The sequence below is a fragment of the Lissotriton helveticus genome, chromosome 12, assembly GCF_964261635.1.
Source record: "Lissotriton helveticus chromosome 12, aLisHel1.1, whole genome shotgun sequence".
Classification (NCBI taxonomy): Eukaryota; Metazoa; Chordata; class Amphibia; order Caudata; family Salamandridae; genus Lissotriton; species Lissotriton helveticus.
Window position 1 is genome coordinate 552,597,009 of NC_136073.1, and position 25,318 is coordinate 552,622,326.

Sequence of the window (25,318 nt, forward strand, 5' to 3'; positions counted from 1 at the left end):
GTTATTACCCCCCACTATATTAGCTGTGGAAATTGGCCCAGAGACACCATATTGTCGGCATGTAACACAAAAGCATGTACCCATTTTTGTATTTCAGAATGGATAGGTAGTGTGAACATTTTACATTCAAAATGCACCTAAACATGAACTTCTTTAGATTTCTTTAGTTGAGAAGTACATTGAAGAGCAACTACTGGAGAGAATGCCAGGATTTAACATGGCTGCTTTCACAGCATCGCTACAGTAAGTTGTATTTTATGCTTTTTTGGTGATTTGTAAGCAGTGTCTGTATTTTTTTTGCATATAATGTTCAAGTATGATCGTATGTTTTTTCTTTGAAGATTTATGAAGTTAATGCAAGGCTTCATATCAAAATTATTTACGCTCGTTTGCAGATGGTGGTAAATCAGTTCCATCATCAAACAGCCGCCGTGTATTTTGTAGAAAAATCTGCTTCATCACGGCCACGTTGTGTCAATTGTAAGTTATCGCCTTTTTTTAGCCCACAAACACATTCAAGTCTAGTCAGATATTCTTTATTCGGTTGTAAAAATAAGCCATATATGGTACAGACAAAAAGCATAACATTTCTTATAGGCGATAAGCTTTTAAGTAATTGTACAGCACCAGATACTAAATTGGCCACAGACAAACCAATCTTTACGCCTGATAATAACATCAAGTAAACCAAGGTGGGACTGACTTGGGTAAAGTGGGAACCGGCAAACAATGGAAGTATAAACAGTTTACACTGTTATTATTAAAAGAACAAAACATTATAAAGTGCTACATGTCCTGAGGTGAGTTGCCATGTCATCCACAGGGAATAACAACTGACTCAAAAGCACTCCTTCATGTAAGGGTTAGCAGATGGTGGCTAAGGTTTAGTCTAAAACGAGTCCATAAGAACCAATTTATGGGTTGGCATATCCAAGTGAAGGTAGGGTTCGATAAGAACAGTAGTTCTGATAGATACATCTGCCGTGTGGATTCCTCACCTTGTGAATATCCCCTTGCGCCAGCAACATTCGGAAATTCTTTTCGTAGCTTAGCGCCGACGTGGACTTGGACGTCATAGAGGCACGGCACCGCTCGCGACTCCGCTGACGTCACCGACGCCTATAATAGGCCCACGCCGGCGTGATGACATCAGTTCCCTTTTTTCCACGTCGTCGACGCTAACGGTTTTCTAGGATTGTACTGTAGCTTCTTAGTAACTTTGTTACTCTTGTTCTATTATTGCTGTTTCTGTTTTCTTTGAGATGTCGTCGAAGAAGACTGGCTTTAAGGCTTGCGGAGAATGTGGCAAGACAATGTCTATTACTGACCCGCATGAGTGCTGCGTCTGGTGCCTGAGTTCCGACCATGACGTCGAGGATTGCCCTTGTTGTAAGAAGATGACCCCAAAGGCCCTGCGGGAAAGAGAGACGAAACTCCTTGTGGCAAGGCTGAAGAGTAAGAAGGTTAAAAAGACTTCGAAGTCTCGATCTCGGCGGTCGAGGTCGAGGTCTCGTTCGAAGTCGCACTCGAACTCGTCTTCAGCTCATGTTTCAAGATCCTCAAGGAAAAAGCATAAGAAGAGGAGCCATGAGTCACGTCATCACTCAGGGAAGGACTCTGGTTCGAGGCCGAAGTCGCAGGTCAAACTTATTAATAAAGAAGCGGACGTTTTGGCGTCGGAGGCTCAGGACTCTGTTGGTGAAGCTTCTCATCCGATTTCGCCCGAGTCACCGAAGCAGATGGCTATCCCTTCTCCAGATCCGTCCATCCTTCTGGTCAGGAGGATGAAGGTGAGGTGCTGGAGGTTGGTGAGGCCGAGGTTCCGGTCCCTGCGGGTTCGTCGACCCCGGTTCCGGGGCTCGAGGAAGAGGTCTACGTCGTGTCGACTCCGCCTCCTCGGAATCAGCCCGGAGGACCGTATCCAGATTTTCCGGCTCCAGGTCAGGATCCATCCCAATTCCTGAACGCCATGTTTGGTGTTTATTCTAGGGCGATGTACCCGTCTGGTGCACCTGTTGGTCCCACGGGTCCTATGTCTTTTAACTTGGGTGTTCCCCAAGCTTATGCTCCTGCGCCCTTCATGCCTTTTATGCCGGCTCTACCACCGCATTGGCATTTTCCGACACCGCCTGTGTCGTCAACGCCGAAGCGTACGACTCCGAGACTGGATTCTGTTCGACCTCGTGTGATACGACCTCATCCGACTTCGGGTTCGACGCCGGCCCCGGCCCCGTCGGAGTCAGTTCCGGATCCTTCGACTTCTATCGTGAAGGAAAGGTCACGGAGAGAAGCCCAGAGACTTCTGGAGGAAGAACAATATCGGTATGCTGATATGGAGGAAGGAGAGTTGCAGGAGTCTGAAGATCCTTTTGAGGACCTGGGAGAGGCCAGTGGGCTTGAACTGTCTCCTGAGTGGGATTTGGCTTCGGTGTCGAATGTGCCTTCAAAGGATGTGGTGCCTTATCACACTGTTATCAAAAAGGCGGCAAATTTGTTGAACATTACTCTGCCCACTGCTGAGTATAAGTCAAATCTTCTAACTGAAGTTCTTCATTCACCCTCCTCTTCTATTGAGCCAATGCTGCCCTTTAATGATGCGTTAGCTGACCCCATCTATGAGGTTTGGAAGAAGCCTTTGTCTACTCCTGCGGTTTCTAGAGCAGTGGCAAGGAGGTACAGGGTTGCGCCTGGTGACCCTGATTTTTTGTCAACGCACACCCTGCCTGAGAGTTTGGTTGTGCAGGCTGCCTGCTCGAAGAGGTCTGCTGGTGCTTTTCCACAGGTTCCTGGAGACAAGGAGTCCAGAAAGCAGGATCAGTCTGCCAAGAAGGTCTTCTCCTCAGCCAGTATGGCGTTAAAGTCAACCAACGCAACTTGTCTGATGGGGCGGTATGTCAATGCCTTGATGGATTCTGTTAAGCAGTTGGTTCCGAAAATCCCTGAGGAGGATAGAAAGGATTTTCAGGAGGTGATATCGGACACTCAGGGCTGCTGCGAGGCAGGTGATTCAGAGTGGGTTGGACACTGCTGATTCGGTGGCGAGAGTCATGGGCTCTTTCGTGGCCACTAGGAGAGCCGCATGGCTTAAAACGTCGGAGTTCTCTACATATGTTCAGTCTGTTTTGATGGACTTGCCTTTTGATGGCTCAGGATTGTTTGGCAAGAAGGCTGATGCGGCCTTGGAACGTTTTAAAGACAGTAGGGCCACTGCGAAATCTTTGGGCCTTCAGTCCAGGGGTACTACTGGAAGGCGCTTCAGAGGATTTGGCAGATCTTCCTTTCGTTCCTACAGACCATCTCAGCAGCAGCCACAGCAACAGCAAAATACGCTGTACAGATCATACAGGGGCAGGCAAAGAGCCCGTCCTAGAGGACGTCAAGCTTCCTCCTCCTCTTCTTCTTCCCCTTCCCAGCCCACTGCCAACGCAGCAAAGCAGCCCTAGATCTGCCATTCCGGATCATGTGGTCCCAGTGGGGGGCCGGCTTACCCATTTCCTACGAGATTGGGAATTGATAACATCGGATCTTTGGGTTCTCAATCTCGTGGGGAATGGGTATGCTCTTCCCTTCTGGGAGTTTCCCCCAAATTACCCTCCTTGCCAGGGTTTTTGTTCGGAGGACCACCTGCTTCTCCTGCAGGAAGAAGTCCTGGCACTGTTCAGAAAGGGTGCGATAGAGGTGGTTCCGGAGCAGGAGAGGGGTCAGGGATGCTACTCCCGGTATTTTCTGATCCCCAAGAAGGATGGCAGACTTCGGCCAATCCTAGATCTCAGGATCTTGAACTTTTACCTGAAACAGGAAAAGTTCAAGATGCTCACTCTTGCACAGGTTCTTCAAGCGCTGCTGGAAGAAGACTAGATGGTGTCGCTCGACTTACAGGATGCGTATTTTCATATTCCCATCTTGAAGTCGCACAGAAAGTATCTCCGTTTTACAGTGGGATCGCAACACTACCAGTTTGCGGTCCTTCCGTTTGGTCTTACTACTGCGCCTCGAGTCTTCACCAAGGTGATGGCAGTGGTGGCAGCACATCTCAGAAGGTCGAGGATTCCTGTATTCCCGTATTTGGACGACTGGCTGATCAAGGCCGAGTCGTCCGAGAAGGTGCTCCATCATCTGCAGGAGACAACTCAGTTGTTGCACAGGTTGGGTTTTTCAATAAATGTACCCAAGTCTCACCTGGTGACCTCCCAGCGCAACCTGTTCATAGGTGCGGTACTGGATACAACTGTATGCCGTGCATTCCCTCCTCCTTAAAGGATTCGCGACATACAGGCAATGATTCCTTTATTTTTCAATGGAGCGGTTGTTCCAGTCCTGAAGGTCCTTCGCCTGCTCGGTCTGATGGCTTCTTGCATTCTGTTGGTCAACCATGCACGCTAGCACATGAGGGCACTCCAGTGGTGCCTCCGCAGGCAGTGGTATCAGCACAGCGGAGATCTCAGGGAGTCAGTGAGGATCTCCAGAGAAACTGCGGCGGATCTGTCTTGGTGGAGCATGGAAGGCAATCTGTCGCAAGGAAAGCCTTTCCAACTGCCTCCATGGGTGGCCACAGTAATTACGGATGCATCCACTCTAGGGTGGGGTGCTCATCTGGGGGACCTGGAGGTCAAGGGTCTTTGGTCTCCGGAGGAAAGGTTGCTTCATATCAACCTTCTAGAGTTGCGGGCGATACGTCTGGCGCTCAAGGCCTTCCTCCCTTCCCTTCGCGGTCGTTCGGTCCAGGTCCTGACGGACAACAGGACCGCGATGTGGTACATCAACAAACAGGGAGGAGTGGGGTCACAGTGTCTCTGCAGAGAGGCTCTGCGCCTCTGGTCCTGGGTTCAGGACCATCAGATTTGTCTGATGGCAAATCATCTGGCCGAGTTCAGAACGTTCGTGCAGACAGTCTCAGTCGGCAGTTCTCTGCCGACCACGAGTGGAGGCTTCACCCGGAGGTGGTTCACGACATCTTTCAGATGTGGGGGACTCCTCGGGTGGACCTGTTCGCCACTCGCGAGAATGCTCACTGCCTGTCTTTCTGCAGTCTCCAGTATCCGATGCAAGGAGCCTTGGGGGACGCGTTTCAGTTGAGTTGGGGAAATCGACTCCTTTACGCATTTCCTCCCATACCTTTGATTCCTCGGGTTCTGAGGAAGATTCGCCAAGGCCGGGCCCAAGTTATATTGATCGCCCCGGATTGTCCAAGAAGGGTGTGGTACACAGATCTTCTCCACCTCTCCTCGTGCTCGCCGCTCCGTCTCCCTCACAGGGCAGATCTCCTCTACCAGATGGAGGGGCAGGTTCTACACCCCCACCTCCAGACCTTACACCTTCCTGCCTGGAGATTGAACGGGGCAACCGGAGTTCTTTTTCTCTCCCGCCTGATGTAGTGGATGTCATCTTGTCAGCCAGGCGTGACTCCACTAAGTCCATCTATTCTTATAGGTGGTCAAAATGTGTTACTTGGTGCAGGGAGAAGTCTATAGACCCTTTGAAGGCCCATTTATCTGATGTTCTCCAGTTTGCCCTTTCTCTGGCACAGCAGGGGCTTGCTGTTGCCACAGTGAAGGGTTATCTCTCAGCGCTGTCGGCTTTTATCTGTTTGCCTGACCAGCCCTCTCTTTTTAAATCTTCTGTAGTCTTAAGGTTTTTAAAGGGCCTCATAAATAAGTTCCCTCCTACTCCTTTTATTGTGCCTCAGTGGGACTTAAATCTTGTTTTGACCTTTCTGATGGGTGCTCCCTTTGAGCCTCTTCATAAATGTCCTATGAGTCTTTTGACTCTTAAGACAGTTTTCCTCGTTGCGATAACCTCGGCAAGCAGGGTAAGTGAGCTTCAAGCTCTTAGTTCCAAGCCCCCTTTCTTGACCATTCATGCTGATCGAATGGTTCTTAGGACCAGGGCTGCTTTTCTGCCTAAGGTGGTGACTCCTTTCCACCTTGGTCAATCCATTACCCTTCCTACCTTTTATCCTCCCCCACACCCTTCCAAGGATGAGGAGAGGTTGCACCGTCTGGACCCCAAGAGGGCGGTGTCTTTTTACCTGGACAGAACTAAAGACTGTCGGTTGGATGACCAGCTCTTCATTGGCTTTGCTGGCTGCAAGAGAGGAAGAGCGGTCCATAAGAGGACTTTATCAAGATGGATCGTCCTCTGTATTAAGATCTGCTACTCTTTGGCCGGTAAGGAACCACCAGAGGGTATAAGGGCTCATTCTACTAGAGCTAAGTCTTCGACCTCAGCATTGGCTAGAGGTGTGCCTGTAGAGGATATTTGTAGAGCGGCAACTTGGTCTTCACTCCACACATTCGCGAAGCATTACTGCTTGGATTCCGAAGTGAGGAGGGACGGTCATTTTGCACGCTCTGTCCTTCAGGATTTCCTGGTCTAGAAGAGTGGACACCCTCCTCCGGGAGTGGGGACTGCTGTGGGACTCTATTCACAAGGTGAGGAATCCACACGGCAGATGTATCTATCAGAAGAACAAGTTACTTACCTTCGGTAACGCTTTTTCTGGTAGATACAATATCTGCCTGTGGATTCCTCACTGACCCACCCGCCTCCCCGTTGTCCACTCTTCTATGCTACAGTTTCTATTATGTATTTGTTTTATTTTCAAGGGGTTGTTTATTTCAAATGTTTTGTTGCATTTGCTTCACACTGTGTGTGTTACCTTGATATTTGTACTGCGTATACTGGGTATATGTCTACTGTCATTGGTCCCTCCGTGTGCCTCGAAGGCACGGAAAAAAGGGCAGAACTGATGTCATCACGCCGGCGTGGGCCTATTATAGGCGTCGGTGACGTCAGCGGAGTCGCGAGCGGTGCCGTGCCTCTATGACGTCCAAGTCCACATCTGCGCGAAGCTACGAAAAGAATTTCCGAATGTTGCTGGCGCAAGGGGATATTCACAAGGTGAGGAATCCACAGGCAGATATTGTATCTACCAGAAAAAGCGTTACCGAAGGTAAGTAACTTGTTCTTTACAACCGAATATATAATTTAACTGAACGTTTGTGAATTGCCACTCTTTCATTGGTTTTAAAAAGCTTTTTTAGGCCACAAAACATCACTTTTGAAACTTGAGTCTGGATTACTGAAGATTTCAGTCCACCTAAGTATAGTAAAGCTGGATTTAATATTACTAATCCATGGGATAGAGGCCACTCGATCCAGACTCAAGCAGTCTTTGTAAACCAGACGTTTAAAAAGTTTCTCGAGGTGGAGCCGAACAGATAACCAGAGGAGAAGCGGCGTAACTGTAAAATGTACTCAAAAACAAGTTGTGAGTAATACAAACAGGAGTACTCTGAGAAAGACCTAAACGTCGTCTTAAAAATGTATCCTCGATTACTGCTTGAACAGAAGTTTCCGCAAAAGCTCCATATTTCACTACCATAAGCAACTACAGGGACAGCACTATCAATCTCAAGCAAAATCTTAATGGAGGAGGAGGGCGCCCTGCAATGTCTGCGGAGGAGGCGGTCGGCGGACGAAGAGTCGGAGGGCGCACCGGGAATCAGGGGAACGGACCACGCCCCTATAGATCCGGGCTCCTAGCTGCGGGACTGCTGGCTGTGCGGCAGACTGGCCCCGGCCACATGCGGGACTGGAGGCTGTACTGCGGAGGTCCGGGATGGGGCGGACTTGATCACTTGCCCCTTCCACCCCTCCCCCACCCCGGAGGTGCGAAGAGCAACGTGGTGCTGTGCGGAGGACCGCGCCTGCCCCAGTCGATAACCAGCCTCAGGGAGTGTGTGTGCAACCGGCCGCTACGGCGGGTGCACACATGAGTATCCTGGCATAGTGGAGGAGAGGAGCCAGCACAAAGGGAGGTAAGGGGGTCCCCCAAGGAGAGTAGAAACGGTGCTCTGGTGGCAAGTGGGGGGCCCCACCCCCTCTTTCCCCACAGACTGGGTGCAGTAGGAAAATCCCACTGTGGTCACTGAGACCGCGCCCCTCACGCACTGACCACTGGCCAGTCAAGGAGGCTGAGCGGCACAAAGGACTCATTGCCAGCCACACATACTGGTCCTCAACAGGCCCCCGGACTTTTTGGACCTTTCTACGTGCTGTGTTCCTTCGTCGTCGAGTGGGTGGCTCACAGAGGGCCCCCACCCCCCTGGTTTGTCACTAGAGACACTACATTCCTAGGGAGCCCCCGTGGGTAGCCCCGAGCGCCGGGACACCTAGTGGGACACTGCGCCGCACAGGAGGGGCCACACATGACCAGCTGACACTGCCTGGTATGACGCCCCCTGGGCGGACCCCAATACTGTTTTTAGCTACTACGGAGCCCGAGCAACCTTGACCGATGCCCGGTGGAGCTGTCCTATACAGCTATAGAAGAGTCTGGCCCCTTGGCCGTCACCTACCCAGCCGGTCATCTGTCATTGTTTTCCTTGTCTCCCCGTTTGTGTCTCCTTCGCTCGCCCTCCACCTCCCTCTGTGATTCTCTGATTCATACTGATATTACTATGTAACCCGTAACTCGCTTATTCAACTGATGTAGATAACAAAACAGTTTTTACCTACCACGGAGCCTGAGCAACCTTGGCCGATGCCCGGTGGAGCTGTCCTATGCAGCTATAGAGGAGTCTGGCCCCTTGGCCGTCACCTACCCAGCCTGTCATCTGGCATTGTTTTTTCCTTGTCTCCACGTTTTTGTGTCTCTTTCCCTCCCCCTTTGATGGAACTATGACGACGCCCCCTGGGCTGACCCCTAAACTGTTTTTACCTACCACAGAGCCCGAGCAACCTTGGCCGATGCCCGGTGGAGCTGTCCTATACAGCTATAGAGGAGTCTGGCCCCTTGGCCGTTACCTACCCAGGCAGTCATCTGACATTGTTTTTCCTCTTCTGATAGATACATCTGCCTTGTGGATTCCTCACCTTGTGAATATCCCCCTTGGGTCAGCTACGTTCGGAATATTCTTCGTAGCACGCCGGCGTGAACGACGTCATAGGAACGCGGCATCGCGCGCGACTCCGTCTGACGTCACTGACTCCTTATTAGGCCCACGTCGGCGTGATGACATCAGTTCCCTTTTTTCCGCGTCGTCGACACTAACGGTTTCTGGGATCTTCTGTTGTTACAGATAGAGACTTTGTTGCTTTTTGTCTGTTACTGTTCCTGTTCTTCGTCGAGGATGTCGTCGAAGAAGACGGGTTTCAAGCAGTGTGGCTCGTGTGCCCGAATGATGTCGATTACCGATCCACATGATGATTGCTTGTGGTGTTTAGGTTCGGATCATGACGTCAAGGGCTGTCCATCCTGCTCTAAGATGAATCCGAAGGCTCTGCGAGAACGGGAGGCTAAACTTCTGTTAGCCAAGATTAAAGGTAAAGAAGCCAATAGATCTTCGAGATCAAGATCAAGACGCTCCAGATCGAGGCCGAAGTCAAGGTCGAAGTCACGATCGAGGTCGCGATCGAAGTCACGATCGAGGTCGCGATCGAGGTCGATGGCCAGATCGGAGTCGGCATCGAAGTCGGCTTCTGGGCATGCTTCGGGTTCCTCGAAGAAAAAACATAAGAGGAAGAAGCATAGTTCTCACCATCATTCGGGGTCGTCGGACTCGAAGAAGAGGTCTTCTCGGAAACTTCACAAGGACTTTGTGTCTCCGTCTCCTGTTGGTGGTACCACGCCGATACGGTCTCGAGAGCATACACCGGAACCGGAGTTGGTTTCGAATCCGGGTTCGGGCCAGTCTTCGGAGCATGAGGAGGTCGTGGAGGTTCCACAGTCACCGACTCCGGAGGATGACCTGGAGGGTCTTAAGGGTCAGGAGGAGCCGAATCCGGAGCAGCCTCCTGCGGAGCCGTCAATGGGTTCATACCCTTCCTTTCCTGGTCCTGGTCAGGACCCTTCGCATTTCCTAAATGCTATGTTTGGAGTGTATGCGAGGGCAATGTACCCCACTGGAGCACCTGCGGGTCCCATGGGTCCTTTGTCTTTTAACTTGGGTGTCCCCCAAGCTTATGCACCGGCGCCCTTTCTACCTTTTATGCCGACTCCATATCCTTCTTGGCTCGGTACGGCGCCGCCGAGGTCATCGACTTCGCGCACGGCTTCGCCGGCTCCGTAGCGACCTCGAAGTTTGGATCGGGGCACGACGCCGGTTCCTGTTTCTCAACCTCCTGTTGTTCCAGCTCCTCGTTCGACGCCGGCTCCGACTCCGTCGGAGTCGTTACCGGATCCGTCGACTTCGGAGTGGTCGAGGCGTAGAGCCCAGCGTCTCTTGGAGGAGAAGGAGTATGGGGAACATGAAGTGGAGGAAGGCGAGCTTCAGGAGCATGAGGATTGCTTTGAGGATTTGCATAGTGCAAGCAGTCTTGAACTTTCTCCAGAATGGGGGCTGCCTGTGGTTTTGGATGCGCCCTCTAGGGATGTGGTGCCATACCATATGGTAATCAGAAAGACTGCTGAGTTGCTGAACTTGACTTTGCCTACAGTGGAGTTCAAGTCTAATATCCTTACAGAGGTCTTACATTCGGCTTCTTCGGTCATTGAGCCGACTCTGCCATTCACTTAGGCTCTGACTGAACCGATTTTAGATGTCTGGAAAAAGCCTTTGTCTGCACCTGCGGTGTCTAGATCAGTGGCGAGGCGTTATAGGGTGGCTCCTGGAGACCCTGAGTTCTTGTCATCTCACCCTTCGCCAGAAAGTCTGGTGGTGCAGGCCGCTTGTGCGAACAGATCAGCAGGCTCTTTTCCCCAGGTTCCTGGAGATAAAGACTCCAAAAAGTTGGATCAAGCTGCTAAAAAGGTTTTCTCCTCAGGTAGCATGGCTTTAAAATCAACGAATGCTACTTGCTTACTAGGAAGGTATGTGCATGCCTTAATGGACTCGGTCAAGCAGTTGTCAGCTAAGCTTCCGGAGGAAGACAGGAAAAACTTTAATGAGGTTGTTTTGGACACTCAGGCGGCAGCCCGCCAGGTTATTCAGAGTGGCATGGACACGGCGGACTCTGCGGATAGAGTGATGGGTTCTTCAGTGGCTACCAGAAGAGCTGCTTGGCTAAAGTCCTCGGAGTTTTCCGCTGATGTACAGGCTACTCTTATGGATTTGCCTTTGGGAAGAAAGCGGATGCAGCTTTAGAGAGGTTCAAAGATAGCCGGGCGACGGCTAGGTCTTTGGGCCTGCAAGCGAAAGGCTGGGCCACCAGGAAGTTCAGGGGCTTTGGCAGGTCTTCCTTTCGTCCTTTCAAACAAGGCCAGCAGCAGCAGCAGCAGCAGAACCCTCTTACAGAGGTAGACAGAGGGTTCGTGGACGTGGACGGCAGGCGTCTTCCTCCTCTACTTCCTCCTCTAATACCCACCCCCCACCTACAACAGCAAAGCAGCCCTAGATCCGCCATTCCGGATCATGCGGGTCCGGTAGGGGGTCGGCTTACTCATTTTCTACGGGATTGGGAATCGGTTACATCAGATCTTTGGGTTCTCAATCTCGTAGAAAATGAGTATGCACTTCCTTTCCAGGAGTTCCCTCCCAATTACCCTCCTTGCCAAGGTTATTGTTTGGAGGACCACCTGCTTCTCCTGCAGGAAGAAGTCCTGGCACTGTTCAGAAAGGGTGCGATAGAGGTGGTTCTGGAGCAGGAGAGGGGTCAGGGGTGCTACTCCCGGTATTTCCTGATCCCCAAAAAGGATGGCAGACTTCGACCAATCCTGGATCTCAGGATCTTGAACTTGTATCTGAAGCAGGAAAAGTTCAAGATGCTCCCTCTTGCGCAGGTTCTTCAAGCGCTGTTGGAAGAAGACTGGATGGTGTCAATCGACTTGCAGGATGCTTATTTCCACATCCCCATCCTGAAGTCGCACAGGAAGTATCGCCGTTTTACGGTAGGGTCGCAACACTATCAGTTTGCGGTCCTTCCGTTTGGACTTACTACTGCGCCTCGAGTTTTCACCAAGGTGATGGCAGTGGTGGCAGCACATCTCAGGAGGTCGGGAATACCTGTATTCCCGTATCTGGACGACTGGCTGATCAAAGCAGAGTCGCCAGAGAAGGTGCTCCTTCATCTGCAAGAGACAACTCAGTTGTTGCACAGGTTGGGTTTTTCGATAAATGTACCCAAGTCTCACCTGGTGCCCTCCCAGCGCAACCTGTTCATAGGTGCGGTACTGGACACTACTGTATGTCGTGCATTCCCTCCACCCCAAAGGATTCGCGACATACAGGAAAGGATTCCTTTATTCTACAATGGAGCGGTCGTTCCAGTCCTGAAGGTCCTTCGTCTGCTCGGTCTGATGGCTTCTTACATTCTGTTGGTCAACCATGCACGCTGGCACATGAGGGCACTCCAGTGGTGCCTCCGCAGGCAGTGGTATCAGCACAACGGGGATCTCAGGGAGTCCGTGAGGATCTCCGGAGAAACTGCAGCGGATCTGTCTTGGTGGGGCGTGGAAGGCAATCTGTCTCAAGGAAAGCCTTTCCAACTGCCTCCATCGGTTGCCACAGTGATATCGGATGCATCCACTCTCGGGTGGGGTGCTCATCTGGGGGATCTGGAGGTCAAAGGTCTTTGGTCTCCGGAGGAAAGGTTGCTTCACATCAACCTTCTAGAGTTGCGGGCGATACGTCTGGCGCTCAAGGCCTTCCTCCCTTCCCTTCGCGGTCAGTCGGTTCAAGTCCTGACGGACAACACGACCGCGATGTGGTAAATCAACAAGCAGGGAGGAGTAGGGTCGCGGTGTCTCTGCAAATTTCTAGCAATAAGGACGGCATCGTCCACATAGAGCAATACCGGAATGGAACGGCTGCAGTGCAGATCTGTTGGAAGCAGCAAACACCTTTGACCATCAGGTGCTGGCAATGGGGGGAGAACTGGTGCGCACAACAGGAGAAGTCGGGTTTTGGGGCTTGTGGCAGTCCTCAGAAGATGACCGAATATGGGGGAGGTGGTGTAGCTATTATGGACTGTCGATATGATTCCATACGGTTTTAAAATATTGATGTCTGAGCTTGCTGTATTATACGAAGACAGTTTTATCTTTCGCTCTGTGTGACGCAAAACCTTCGATAAAGTTGATTATAAAAATAAAATCTACAGGCAGTCCATCAACACTAGGAGCCTTGTTAGAGGGAAGCAACCGTACAGCATCCCCCACCTCATTATGTGAGAATATCACAGGAACACCAAGAGTATGTGACAAGGGGAAATTGCAGGGTGTGGAAGGAAAATTAAGCCCAGAGTAGATATGCTCAAAATGTTTGACACAAAGCTCTGGCGAGATGGTACAAAGTAAAGCAGGGTCAGTTTCAAGCTTAAAGATCAGGTGATTAATAACTTCCTAAAACAAGGTACCATCACGCATCCTGCTAGCAGAGAGCAGTTGTTCCTATGCCTCGTTCTGCAAGGCTTGTTGTGATCTCTAAGGACAGACTTCAAGGCATCCATCATTAAGCGATAAGCCTTGGAACATTTAGCATCGTACCATTTGGATGGATTTGCAGCCCTAGGACTGGATTCTGAATTCAGAAGGAGCTTAATATTGTCACAAATAATCGACAATGAACTCTTAATACTCAAATCGGAAGAGTCGCTCCTCAAACATAACTTAATCTCAGGGTAACAACTTTTAAACAAATTTGAAAGGAAGGTATCCGGAATCACATCATTCCACTTACGGCGTTGGCGACTAGAAACAGAATACTTCTCTTTGTGGGAGGCTGCCCCTGTATCCCTACAAAAAAAGTCTGCTAGGGGATTATGGTCACTCAAAGGGCATCAGACCACCGAACAATTCAACAGCAAATTAACCAATGATGAAGAAATAAAAATATAATCAATAACGCTAGTTGCACCTCTCCCAGTAAAAGAAGGTGTTGGTGTAGAGCAGCGTCTGTCAAATAAATGCTCACTCAATTTAATTTCAGTAAGCCAACAAGTCTTTTGCCCCAGATTGCTCTCACCGCCTTCTGTCTGCAAAGACTCCTCAAGTGTTCCATAAAATTCGAATTTTCATTTCAAATTTGCATCTCGTCAAAACATTTTCACGCAGAAAATAAATGTAAACCGTTTCCGTATCTGATATAATTTCCCAAGCTTGGGTCAGCCATGGTCCCTCTCAGGGTCTCGCGATACTATGCAAATTTCCAAAAAATAATGTGCACCTGAAAGGACAATAAATAGTATAGCTACACCGTTGTTATCATAAGACAATTGTTACCTAATTGTTCAAGTTAATCATTCAACCAATATTTGATCGAGTTTCACCCTTTTAGATTGATTGAATAAGTGCTTAATTTGCTTGCAGCTCTGTAAGTGACCCTGACTGCAGTGCACTTAAGGTCACATACTTAAAACAATCAACCATGAAACAGCAACGTTGGCCTTCTATCAAGGCAGGCACTCGTAACACAGAGAATATTTCACTGCAGTGGAGGCACAGCGTTGGTGCTTTCTGGAGCTGCTGTCGGGTGTTCCCTGAAAGCCAGTTGGGGGAGGTCAGATCCCAGACTCCGCTGTGCATAGAAGAATGGCTGGTGCCAGCCTGAACTGCTGTGACCGGCCTGAACTGCTGTGACACCAGTCCCGGTCATGGGCCAAGGCAGTTCAGTGCTGAGCCCACAGTATATGACCAAGCAGAGGCTGGCTGCAGCACTTGGAGCCAGTGGGAGACTTGGAGGTGGGCTGCACCTCTTAGATGGGTTGCCATCAAGTCATTGAATGCCACAGTGGCTTACTGTTGGCTTCTTAACACCTTTGAATTGTAACACACCATATTGTTCCCTAGCATGTCTTTCCTAAATGCAGTAATATACTTCCTTCGCTTACCTTTCAATATTTCGAACATAAGAATTGAGAGCAAGTCCGGGTTAGTTTCCAATTCATCAAATGTAGTAATAGCAGCAGCAGTTGCATCCTATTAACTCTTTGACTTTAGTGGTTCATGAATTTAACTGAAACGTAGCACAAAGGAAGTTGTGATGCTGTGGTGGAGGAGGAGAATCATATTAAGGAACGGGGGGAAAAGATAAAATGAGAGCACCGGAATATAGTACCTAATCTTGGGTACTCCTTAGTAATGTATCTTTTAAGCACACCCCTATCCTGACCAGTGCAACCTTCAGTGGATTGGTGTGGTTGACCTGACTTCAGCCCACAGAAACTTGCATTTCTGTGATTCATCATGATCATGCTTTGACAGCAGTTAAATCGCAACCTTTTCTTAGTTTATTAGGGATGAATAGGATGTTTTAAAACCGGTTCTAAAGACCTGCCTTGACACAGCAGCTTAATCGATTAATACAGAGTTGTCCTTTGGAGGCAGGCACCAGTGTATTCCATAGGCCTTTCAGGTGGCATGCTGAGAAAGTGGACATAGAGCCACATCAAAATCACTACATCTAGCTTCACCCACTTGACGGTTCCATCAACAGTCCTGTAGATCTCCTGAGTCCTACAGGTCCCACCCATCAAGTCAAAAGCAGCCATCACAGCACGTTCCAGAAATCCAGCATTTTTTGAGCATTAGTACAAGGGCAAATGAGGTGTTGGCAGTGGTCAGTAGCAGCAGTGTTTATCCTCTTCCATTAGGCTGCTTCTCCAACGTAACTTCAACTTTGTCTCAAATGTTTATGTTCAAGCTATATACAGAGGGGTCTTATTATTTTTTAAACATTTTAGAAACTTAACCTCACATCAGTTAATGTGTTGTATTATCCAGCTGGGTTATGGTAATCTATTTGTGTTCTGCTAATTCCTTCCTAACCGTATTCACCTCCCCATTTAATCTTAACTTCCTATCCTTGATAAAGGAGGTCCTTGCTCTTCTCAACAAAGATTGTAGAGAACTCTCCAAAGGCAGAGAATGGTTTGCAATTCTATTCGCGCTATTTTCTAGTTCTCAAAATATATGGCCAGCTACTGCCCACATTGAACATTTGGATTGTCACCACATTTTTGAGGAGGGAAAAAATCAAATTGCTTTCCATAGCACATATTCTGCAGGGCTTGGTCCATCAAGATTGGATGGCAGCCTTTTCCCATATCTCTATCCTTCAATCGCACAGACATTACCCACAGCTGCTCAACAGACATCAGGCCACCGGTCTAAGTATTTCAGACCTTTTGCCCTACTGAGGGAGGTCGTTCTGATTTTCTCATTTTTTATGTGTGTTTGTGACCGCTTAGAAAAGCCATAAAGCAGGCAGTGTTGAACAGATAATTTTGAGAAAGTGTAAGTAGATGGCCAGTTGTTCATTGGTTTTGGATGGTAAAAGAAAGGGAAAGATGGCCCATAGCATGAATTTCATGGGGGATTTTTTTCGCATTATAATCTGTTGGGCTGTGGTGAAGAAAAAGCCTAGGGTTAAGGTAGCTTTCTCTGTATTATCTAAGGTGTTTCCTGTCTAGTATCTGTTGGACTGTGACTTGGACATCTGTACATATGTGCACGACCAATTACTGTTTGTAATCCCAAACTAAAAGTGATCCTCATTTTCTCAAACCGTGATTGTCTCAGACCTGCCTCATAGGGAATGCATAAACAGATGAGGAGTCTGGAGGAAAAAGTTGCCATCACAAGAATAAGTTACTTACCTTTGCTAACGATGTTGCAAGTAAATACTCTGGGGTTGATTTAGATCTCGGCGGTCAGGTTACTCCATCATGATGATGATGGATATCCCATCCGCTGAAATATAAATCCCATTATATCCTATGGGATTTATATTTCGGCATCATAACGGTGCTGGATATCCAATCCGTCGGAATATAAATTCCATTATATCCTATGGGATTTATATTTCGGGGAACGGTATATCCGTCACCTTTGCGATGGAGTAACCAATCAATCAGGCATTTGAGCACGACTACTCACCCGTAAGGGTCTCAAGGCGCTGGGGTTGGGGGGCGGAGCAGGTTCCAGTCCATCAAGGAGGGTGTCTGTTGAAGAGCCAGGTTTTGAGGTTTCTTGCGAAAGTGGGGAGCGATGTTATCTGTCTGAGGTGGAGCGGAAGGACGTTCCAGGCTCTGGCCACGATGAAGGAGAAGGAGCGGCCTCCCAATCTGGTCTTTCTGGTGCGGGCCCATGATGAGTACTTCTGTTTTGTTGGTATTAAGTTGTGGGCACCTGTATTTCATCCATTTGGCGACAGCTTCCATGCCTTCTCAAAAGTTGTGTCTGATGGTGTTGGGTTCGTTGGATAGGGAGAGGATGAGTTGGGTGTCGTCTGCGTATGACACAATGTTGAATCCGTAGGTTCTGACGATTGGGGCGAGCGGAGCCATGTAGACATTAAAGAGCATGGGGCTTAGGGAGGAACCCTGGGGGACTCCGCAGATGGATTATGTAGGGTCCAAGATGAAGGGAGGTAGTCTGACCTGCTGCGTTCTGCCGGAGAGGAAGGAACGGATCCTTGTGAAGTCTGCATATTAGGGTGCGGTGAGAGACTGTGTGGAACGCCGCTGAGGGGTCGAGGAGGATGAGGGCACCTGTTTTTCCTTTGTCCAGTAGGGTGCAGATGTTGGCTGTTGTGGCGAGGAGGGCGGTTATTTCTGAAGCCGGATTGGGAGGAGTCAAGGATGTTGTGTTCGTCGATGAATGTGGCGAGTTGGCTGTTGATGGCTTACTCAATGACTTTCGCTGGGAATAGGAGCAGGGAGATGGGTCTGTAGTTTTTGAGGTCGGTGGGGTCTGCCGAGGATTTCTTCAGAAGGGGGTTGGCCTCGGCGTGTTTCCAGTCGTTGGGGATCGAGGCGATCGTCAGGGAGAGGTTGATGGTGTGGCGGAGAATGGGTGCGATGGTGTTGGCGGCTCTGTTAAAGATGTGGTGGGGGCAGGAGTCCGTTGGGGCCCCGGAGTGGATTGACTTCATTGTCTTCAGTGTGTCTTCGGTTGTGAGGGCTGTCCAGTTGTCAATCGCTGGCTTTAGGGTGTCGGTGGTGGTTGGTTATGGTTCAGTGTGTTGGTTGCCTTCGTTGAAGTTGTTTTAGATGCTCTTGATTTTGTGGTAGAAAAAGGTGCTGAGTTTGTTGCAGAGGTCTTGTGAGGGAGGGATGACTCGCTAGTGGGTTGGGTGAACTCCTTGATGATGTTGAAGAGTTCTTTGCTGTTGTGTGCGTGTGTGGAAGTTCTGTCTTCAATCTCTTTTTTCCTCGTTTCTCTGATGAGTTCGTGGTGGGCGTTGGTGGCGGCTCTGAAGTTGTTGTAGGCTTCTGTGGATTTGGTGTTCCTCTAGGCCTTTTCGAGGCGGCGGCAAGTGCGTCTGGACTCTCGAATTTTGGTGGTAAACCATCTGCTTTCTTGGCGTGGGTGTTGTTGTTTTTCTTGAGGGGGCAATGGTGTTGGCAATGTCAGAGATCCATCTGTGCAGGGTTCGGGCTGTGGTGTTGGGGTCATCGTTTTCCGTGACGGTTGGGGTGGAGTTGCTGAGTGAGGAGGTGAGCTGGCCGTCTGTGATTTTGGTCCAGTTTCTTCATGGGAGTAGGTACTGGTGTCTGTGGATGGTGGGTGTTCTGAAGGTGAAGTGGACTCATCGATGGTCACTCCGTGGGAGTTCGGTGGTGTGGCTGAAGGTGATGGAGTTTCCTGTTGTGAAGAGGGGGTCGTGGGTGTGTCCTGTTGAGTGTGTGGGTTTGGTCACGATCTGGCGGAGTCGAATGTTGTGGAGGTTGTCCAGGAGAGATGTGGTGTTGGGGTCCAGTTGGTTGTCGAGGTGGAAGTTGAGGTCTCCCAGCAGGTTGTAGTTGGTGAATGTGATGGCCTGCAGGGAGATGATGTCCGTGATGGCGTTGGCGAAAGGTCCGCGGGGTCCAGGGGGTCGGTAGATGAGGGTTCCTTGGAGGGTGGTGGTAGGGCTGGCCAGTATCTTGAAGTGAAGTTGTTCCATCAGGTCTGTGGGCTCATCGGGGAGTGTGCTCAGGCGCAGGGTGGATTTGTGGACGATGGTGATTCCTCCTCCCGGGCGGGTGGGGCGGTCCTTCCTGGAGATCTTATATCCGTGGGGAATGGCGATGTCCGGTCCCGAGGTGGTGTTGGTCCAGGTTTCGGTGAAGATCGCTATCGAGGAGGTCCCAGATTTCTGTGGCGTGTTTGTGGAGGGATCGGACGTTGAGGAGGATGCATTGCAGGGTCTTGGGTTCGGTTGTGTTCTTGTGGGCGGGTTGTGCGTGGTCTGTGTTCTTGGCGGTGCTGTAGGTGTGCCGGCAGCGGTGACAGATGAAGGGTCCGTGGGTGTCGGCTGGTGAAGCTAGCTTGCAGTTGTTACGGCCTGGGTTGACTGCGTGGAGTGCTGCTGGGTCGTAGCGTTGGTGGGGCGGAGGCCCAGGGTTCCTGGTGCTGGCCGCGGACGGGCACAGACAGGCTTGCCTTTGGGGCGCCTTCGGTGCGCCAGCAACGTGCCCGCTGTGCGGCTGCCATTAAGTAGGGGTTGAGGAGGGCTGGGCAGCTGGGAGTCGGGAACGACGAGGGGAGCTGGATTGGGCCGGTTGCGCTGGTCGTGCTGGGGGGGGGGGCGGCGGGGGAAGTAGCGGGGTGGGAGAACGGTCGGGAAAGGAGGAATAAAGGAGAATAAAAGTGAAATAAAGCAGAAATGCAGAAAAGTGCAGAAAATAGATTTAAAAAGAGGGTGAAAATGAGTGAAAATCGGAGTGGAAAGCGGAGCGAGAGAAGGGAGCCAGAGGTCCATTGGACCACCAGGGATGAGGCGCAGGTAAACCTGCGGGTGGAGCAGGGCCTCGAACACCAACACTCGAGAGTGCAGGGGCTCGGGGGAGGCCTCACTCAATGGTGCAGCTTCGAGGGTGGGAGAGCAATTTTACTGACAAAGAGTCCGTGGTCTTGGTCCCATCCGCCAAAATCTAAATCAGTTTCTGTGTATTTCAGAGATTGCTTATCACCAACTTTCCTCCTTGTACTGAGTGATGTGGTCAAACGATTTCAGTGATACTGTGTTTTAAATGCTTGGCTATATATTGGTGCATTGCTTGTGGGTTTTGTTATTTCTCTGAATAATGTCAGAAACACATAAGGAACTGACGATAGCGGGCAGAACTGCACTTTATATGGCTTCTTGTGATCAGGTGTGATGTAAAGGCGACATCGCTATGTGACTACCCAGTGCCACTGGGCAGAGACTGATATAAGTAAAGTTTCCAGGTCCAGGCTGGCACCTGGAGGTTTTCTCAAGGTGAGGCATCTGTGGGAAGATAAACTAGCCACTGGAAAATAGCTTATTAAAAGTAAGGAACTTCTTCTGGGTTACATTACACTAACTGTTTGTGAAGCATTTTTTTACGTTCCGTTACCCGCTCTGTATTAAAAGTGAGTTTGAAAATAAGACCAATGAGCTACCCATCCCCTTGTCAGTGTGTGCTCTGTTTATAAATCTTTCGCTATTAATGCAATTTTTTTCCTTGTGTGTGCTCCCTCCTCCCATATGCTGTTGCCATATTATTCTTGCAGTGGCAGAACCTTATGGAATGCTAGTCAATCCAAACTCCAACACTATCAGTTGGCCCTTGGTTATTTTTTGTCCTCCATGTCCCAGTGGTGTTTGAACACTTGGCCTTCTCCTTTAGCTTTTTCTTCTTCTAAAACAAAAGGATATTCTTAAAACAGTATTTCACTTTGCCTTTTCAGTTTTGGCTACAGATTGTGTAAGCCTTTTGAAAACCGCATTTTATCAGTACTTCAGAAAAGTATGTTAAGAAGTACAGGGCTTAGGGTCAATCCCCTTCAGCCGTTGCCTTTCATGTGTTTTTCATGGATTTCCATTGCTTGGATGGGCTTTCCATCAAGGTCATAGCATTTTAAGGATACAGTATTGTCCCGTTTGTGTTCCCATTACATTAAGAAGCCATCAAGTAGTTTATAAATACAACATGTAGGTTGAGACCCAGTGTGTGTTATTTGATATATTTACTGTGCTGCCACAATAACATTTCTATATTTTATATATTTTTTTTATGTATGAGGTGTTGGCTGTTTGGATGTCTTCGCTTACTGCAGGGCGCTAGCCACTAACAGCAATTTTGTTTACAAATTTCCACACTTGTAGACTTTCTTAAAGGTACAACGAGAATACTCTATTTGTCAAAAGTTTCTACTATCCAATATTTTACTATGTATACCTTTTAAGTTGATTACTTTCAATGCAAACGTCTTCTGACTCCTTTTCATAAAAAGTTCTCTACACGAACAAGTTAACTCTGCTAATGCAGACTTTTCACCATAGGGACCTACTCCAGCATATGTATTAATATAGCTCAAGATGGTGCTTTATTAAATGATTTTCTTTTGATAATACAACTAGGACCAACATAATTGTTATCTTTTAACTGTTACCAAACACTTCTACTAACAAAAAACCCCAGATATATTGGTTTTGCCAACACTTGTTCATCTCAGCTGTTTTTCCTCAACTGCTCTCACTTTGCTGGCTGTTTTTTTTAAGAAAAGATTTGTGCAGGTTTTCTTTCACCATCCCACACTGTAAAAGAGAGCCCTATTTGAGGGGAGGTCCATATCCGGGGTGAGGAACAGAGAAGGAATTTACCTAAAGGCCAAACTTTGAGCTCTGGGGAGAGATTCCTTGTCTCATACACAGAAGTGTGCCCCCTCCCTGCATTAAGGTTTACATTTTGTCAGAGGGCCAGCGTAGTTTTCGTTTTCACCATGCATCATTCTGGACCACCCTTGACACACCCTTGTTTGCTCTTAGAAAAATGGTGCCACCATCTGTGTCGTTTTACATTTGATAGCATGAGAACCTTCCTATTGGCATGCCCATGTTCAAGACCTCATCCAAGGTCTTTGACATTAAGGACTTTGATGTTGAGGAGGCATACACTATTCAGGGTTTCAACATATAGGACGTCACGATCAATGTTTAAGATGCTGTCATCAACAGATGCAACAGTGATGACCTCCAAATCGACACCTATCTTTCTGCAGAAGCTGTACACTCAAGAACCTATGGCATCAATTTCTGCCCTCCTCTTACATGTCCTTTGCCTTCTGTTTGATTCTATTGTCCAGATATTGAAAGGTCCTGTTCAAGAAGACATAGCAGAACACCACACAGCAGCCACACTTCAAGATGACAGGAAGGTCATCTTGAACTATTCTGTTCTCATTGTACTCTGACTCCTCTGGGAAGATGACCTAGTACCAGATGTGAATTAGGATGAAGCATATAACCTGAAAACTACCGTCCCTTTTTAGTGGTTCCCAAATAAAAGGTATAATTACTTTTAGCATAGTTGAACATATGCTGATGTCAGGGGAAATATCCAGGCCAATGTGCACAAGTGCAGACATTACTTATCTTTGGAGCTCTGCAAAACATGCACCTTGCTGATCCCGGATTGAGTTGATACCAGGACCTTTGGAGTGAACTTTGGATACCCTACTGAGTCAGATTTTGTCTTACAAATCAATTCAGTAGAAAAAATATGGTTCAGGACCATGATCTTGTCTTTTTAAAGAGTTGTGGTTAGGTTGTGACTCCACTCCAGAAAAGAAAAACATACTCTTAGAGCAGGTGGAAAATGGTATGTGGCAGCACAGCTACTTCTGTGCAAGCAGCAACCTAAACCCAACTGTTTGGATAAAAGCTGTATAATCTGTGCAAATACGAGACATACAATTTTAAAGTGTTGTACAGTGCATAAAAAAGGAACCGTACAACAGATAAAGTAAACGGAAGAAAAGACAACTATTATTCACATGATCATGGATGTTAGATAATTCAATTCAAGGAGATGAGCCATCAGCAACGATTTAAGTGTGAAGATGAATGCAAGAATCCTGGTTGAGTGGGAACTCGTTCCCCATCTTTGGTGTTAAGAGACAAAACAAGCAGAAATGATGTGATGCACAAGGGGGCTGAGGTACAATTATAGCTGCAAAGAAGCAGAACAAAGAGTGTGTAAGGAAACCAATGATAAATGTAGCAGAACCAAGGTGCGCACACACACACACGCAAAGACTAGAGAGAGAAATTGAAACCTAAATTGAAATGCAAATGTAGCCAGTGAAGTTGGGCAAGGAGATGTGTGCAATAGGGATATGAAAATATAGAGGAACACAAGAGTTTAGAATAATCTGAATGAACGCAGCAACATATTCAGGAAGACCAACAATTGAGTTACACAACCATTCAAGGCCGATAAAAACTGAGGTTTGGTGTAGTAGTTTCTCAGAAGAAAAATAAGTATTTTAATGATTTTTATAAACATGAATACAACAAACTTTGGATGGAGGAGATTTGATGAGAAACATTAAAGTGAAATCAAAGATAAATCCAAGGTTATGAGCTGATTTGGACACATGTTGTGAAGGCAGAAAACAATTGCAGGCAGAGTGGCGATATAAGATTATGCAGGAAAACTCTTATGAATTGAAAAACGTGAGTGGACACCCCTCACTCAACAACAACATCAAAGAAACCTGTGTTTGAAGAGAAGAGTTGAAAGAAGAAAAGTTAGAGAGGAATTGTAGTCATCAATGTAGATGTACAGTTTCTCATGTACAAACTTGTATTTGAAAGATTGAGTAGGGCTCAAATGAGTTTACTAGTAGTATTTTTTAGTGGAGAAGAAGGCCTAAATTAAGAATTCAAACACACTTCTAATCTTAAAACATCAAATTACTGGTTGAATAAAGAAATGTTCAAAATGTTGCTATTCCATTATATCTATAAACACTGACATAAAAGTTCTCAATAGATGTTCCTGGTGCATATTTTCAATCCCCTTTCACGAAGACGAATTAAGAGAGTGCTACTGCAGGAGAAACACCTCATCAGTTGGTCATAACAGATGCTCCTGTTATTGGTTGGGCAGCAAAAACTGATCACCTGTCAGTTCAAGGAACGTGGTTCCAGAAAATAAGCTGTATCACATCAGCATGCTGGAATTATGATGGGTTAACTTAGCCTTGCGATCATGCTTTTTCTTCACTCTGTCACACCCGATACTATTGCGGTGCAAACCTGCAACATGACTACCATTTACTCTGGATAAGCAAGAAAGGATGAGATCCAGGACCCTGTCAAAGTAGGCTCTAGCATTTGTTCCTGGCATTGGGCCTTCAGGTCACACCTATAAATAAATATAAAAAAGCAGACTTCTTCAGTAGATCACTGGTTCATCAGTGTCCAAAGTAAATACAGATGTTTTGAACAGTGAAGAGCATCGCAAGTAGACCTCTTTTCCAAGATGAACATAAAAATCGAAGGCTTCTTGTCTAGGCTTCAGGAACCTACTCCAATGGGTATGGATTTTTCATTAAATGCTGTTTTTCTATACTCCTAATCCTATCTTGCTAAGAGTCATTATCTAGCTCAACAAAGCCAGGGCAACCATGTTATCCAGTATTTGGGTATCTTTCATAGATTCACGCGCCTGAATCATTCCCCGTCGTCGTAGTGGGAGTCCCACGGTACGTAAATAACAAAGTAGTAGGTCAAAAATAGTACCTTTCCATAGCTATTATGGTAGAAACCATATATTATATAGCCTATTAGTCTCCTTTTACAAAAAGGACCAAAGTGAAAACTCAGCCAATCAGCAACCAGCACCCTCTAGAACCTTCCCCAGAGAAGCTGAGCCCCTCAGATTTTCACCGCATTTCGTTGTGCAAGGGAGTCTCCCTGAGCTCTGCTCAGTTTTCTTCACTTTTTCAGATAAGTTTCTTTCAGATTTCTTTAGCAAGAATGTCTGATAAAATTGGATTATTTAGAGCCTGTAATCCTGTGGGAAGAAGAGAGTGCATGTGGATGATGCACATAATGACTGTCGCTATCCCAGCCATAAGACAAAACAATGCAAGATCTGCCGCACCTTCTCTACTAAAACCCTGGGGGATAGAGAAGGAAGACTTCTAATCTGGCTAAAGAAGAAGCAGTCTGCTGCCTCTGATGTGGATAGCGACACATCCTCTTTGTCAACCAAGAGTCCCAGGTTGCCTGAGGGTCAGCTTGAAGAGAGAAGGAAACATTCTAAAGTCTCTCATGTGGCCAAGGAATCTAAAAAAAAAAAGAGAAACAGCCTAAGGTCTCATCAGAGATTGGTTCCCCTCAGTCCTCAGGAGTGCCAGTGGAAAAACCAGGGTCTTCTGGCTTTACCAAAGGTAAATCAAGCCAAAAGTCTTCTTCAGCGTCAAGTCACCGTCGACGCCTGTTTCCACTTTGACGACTGCTGTGACCCTCTCGTCATCGAAATCGTTGACAGCGTTAACCACATCAACGGCAAGTATTAAAGTTCCCTTACTGTCGATGCAGCCTTTATCGTCGATCACTACGCCGTTGACGAGAGTAAAGTCTTCATCGTCGACGAGCCTGTCAGCAACGCTATCGTCGACGAAGACAACGACAAT

At 48.0% G+C, this 25,318-nt stretch overlaps 1 protein-coding gene and 1 long non-coding RNA gene across 5 annotated transcripts in view; one reads left to right on the forward strand and one right to left on the reverse strand.

Moving 5' to 3' along the window:
- Positions 1 to 25,318, forward strand: part of ARL2BP (ARF like GTPase 2 binding protein) — a 284,386-nt gene that overhangs the window by 213,905 nt on the left and 45,163 nt on the right. For all 4 annotated transcript variants that reach the window (XM_078671594.1, XM_078671597.1, XM_078671596.1 and 1 more), the window contains exon 5: positions 158 to 243. In XM_078671594.1, the coding sequence (XP_078527720.1) occupies positions 158 to 243 (86 nt within the window). The remainder of the gene's footprint in view (positions 1 to 157; positions 244 to 25,318) is intronic.
- LOC144799960 (uncharacterized) overlaps positions 1 to 25,318 on the reverse strand; it is a 315,778-nt gene that overhangs the window by 21,789 nt on the left and 268,671 nt on the right. The gene's annotated exons all lie outside the window — the stretch shown is intronic.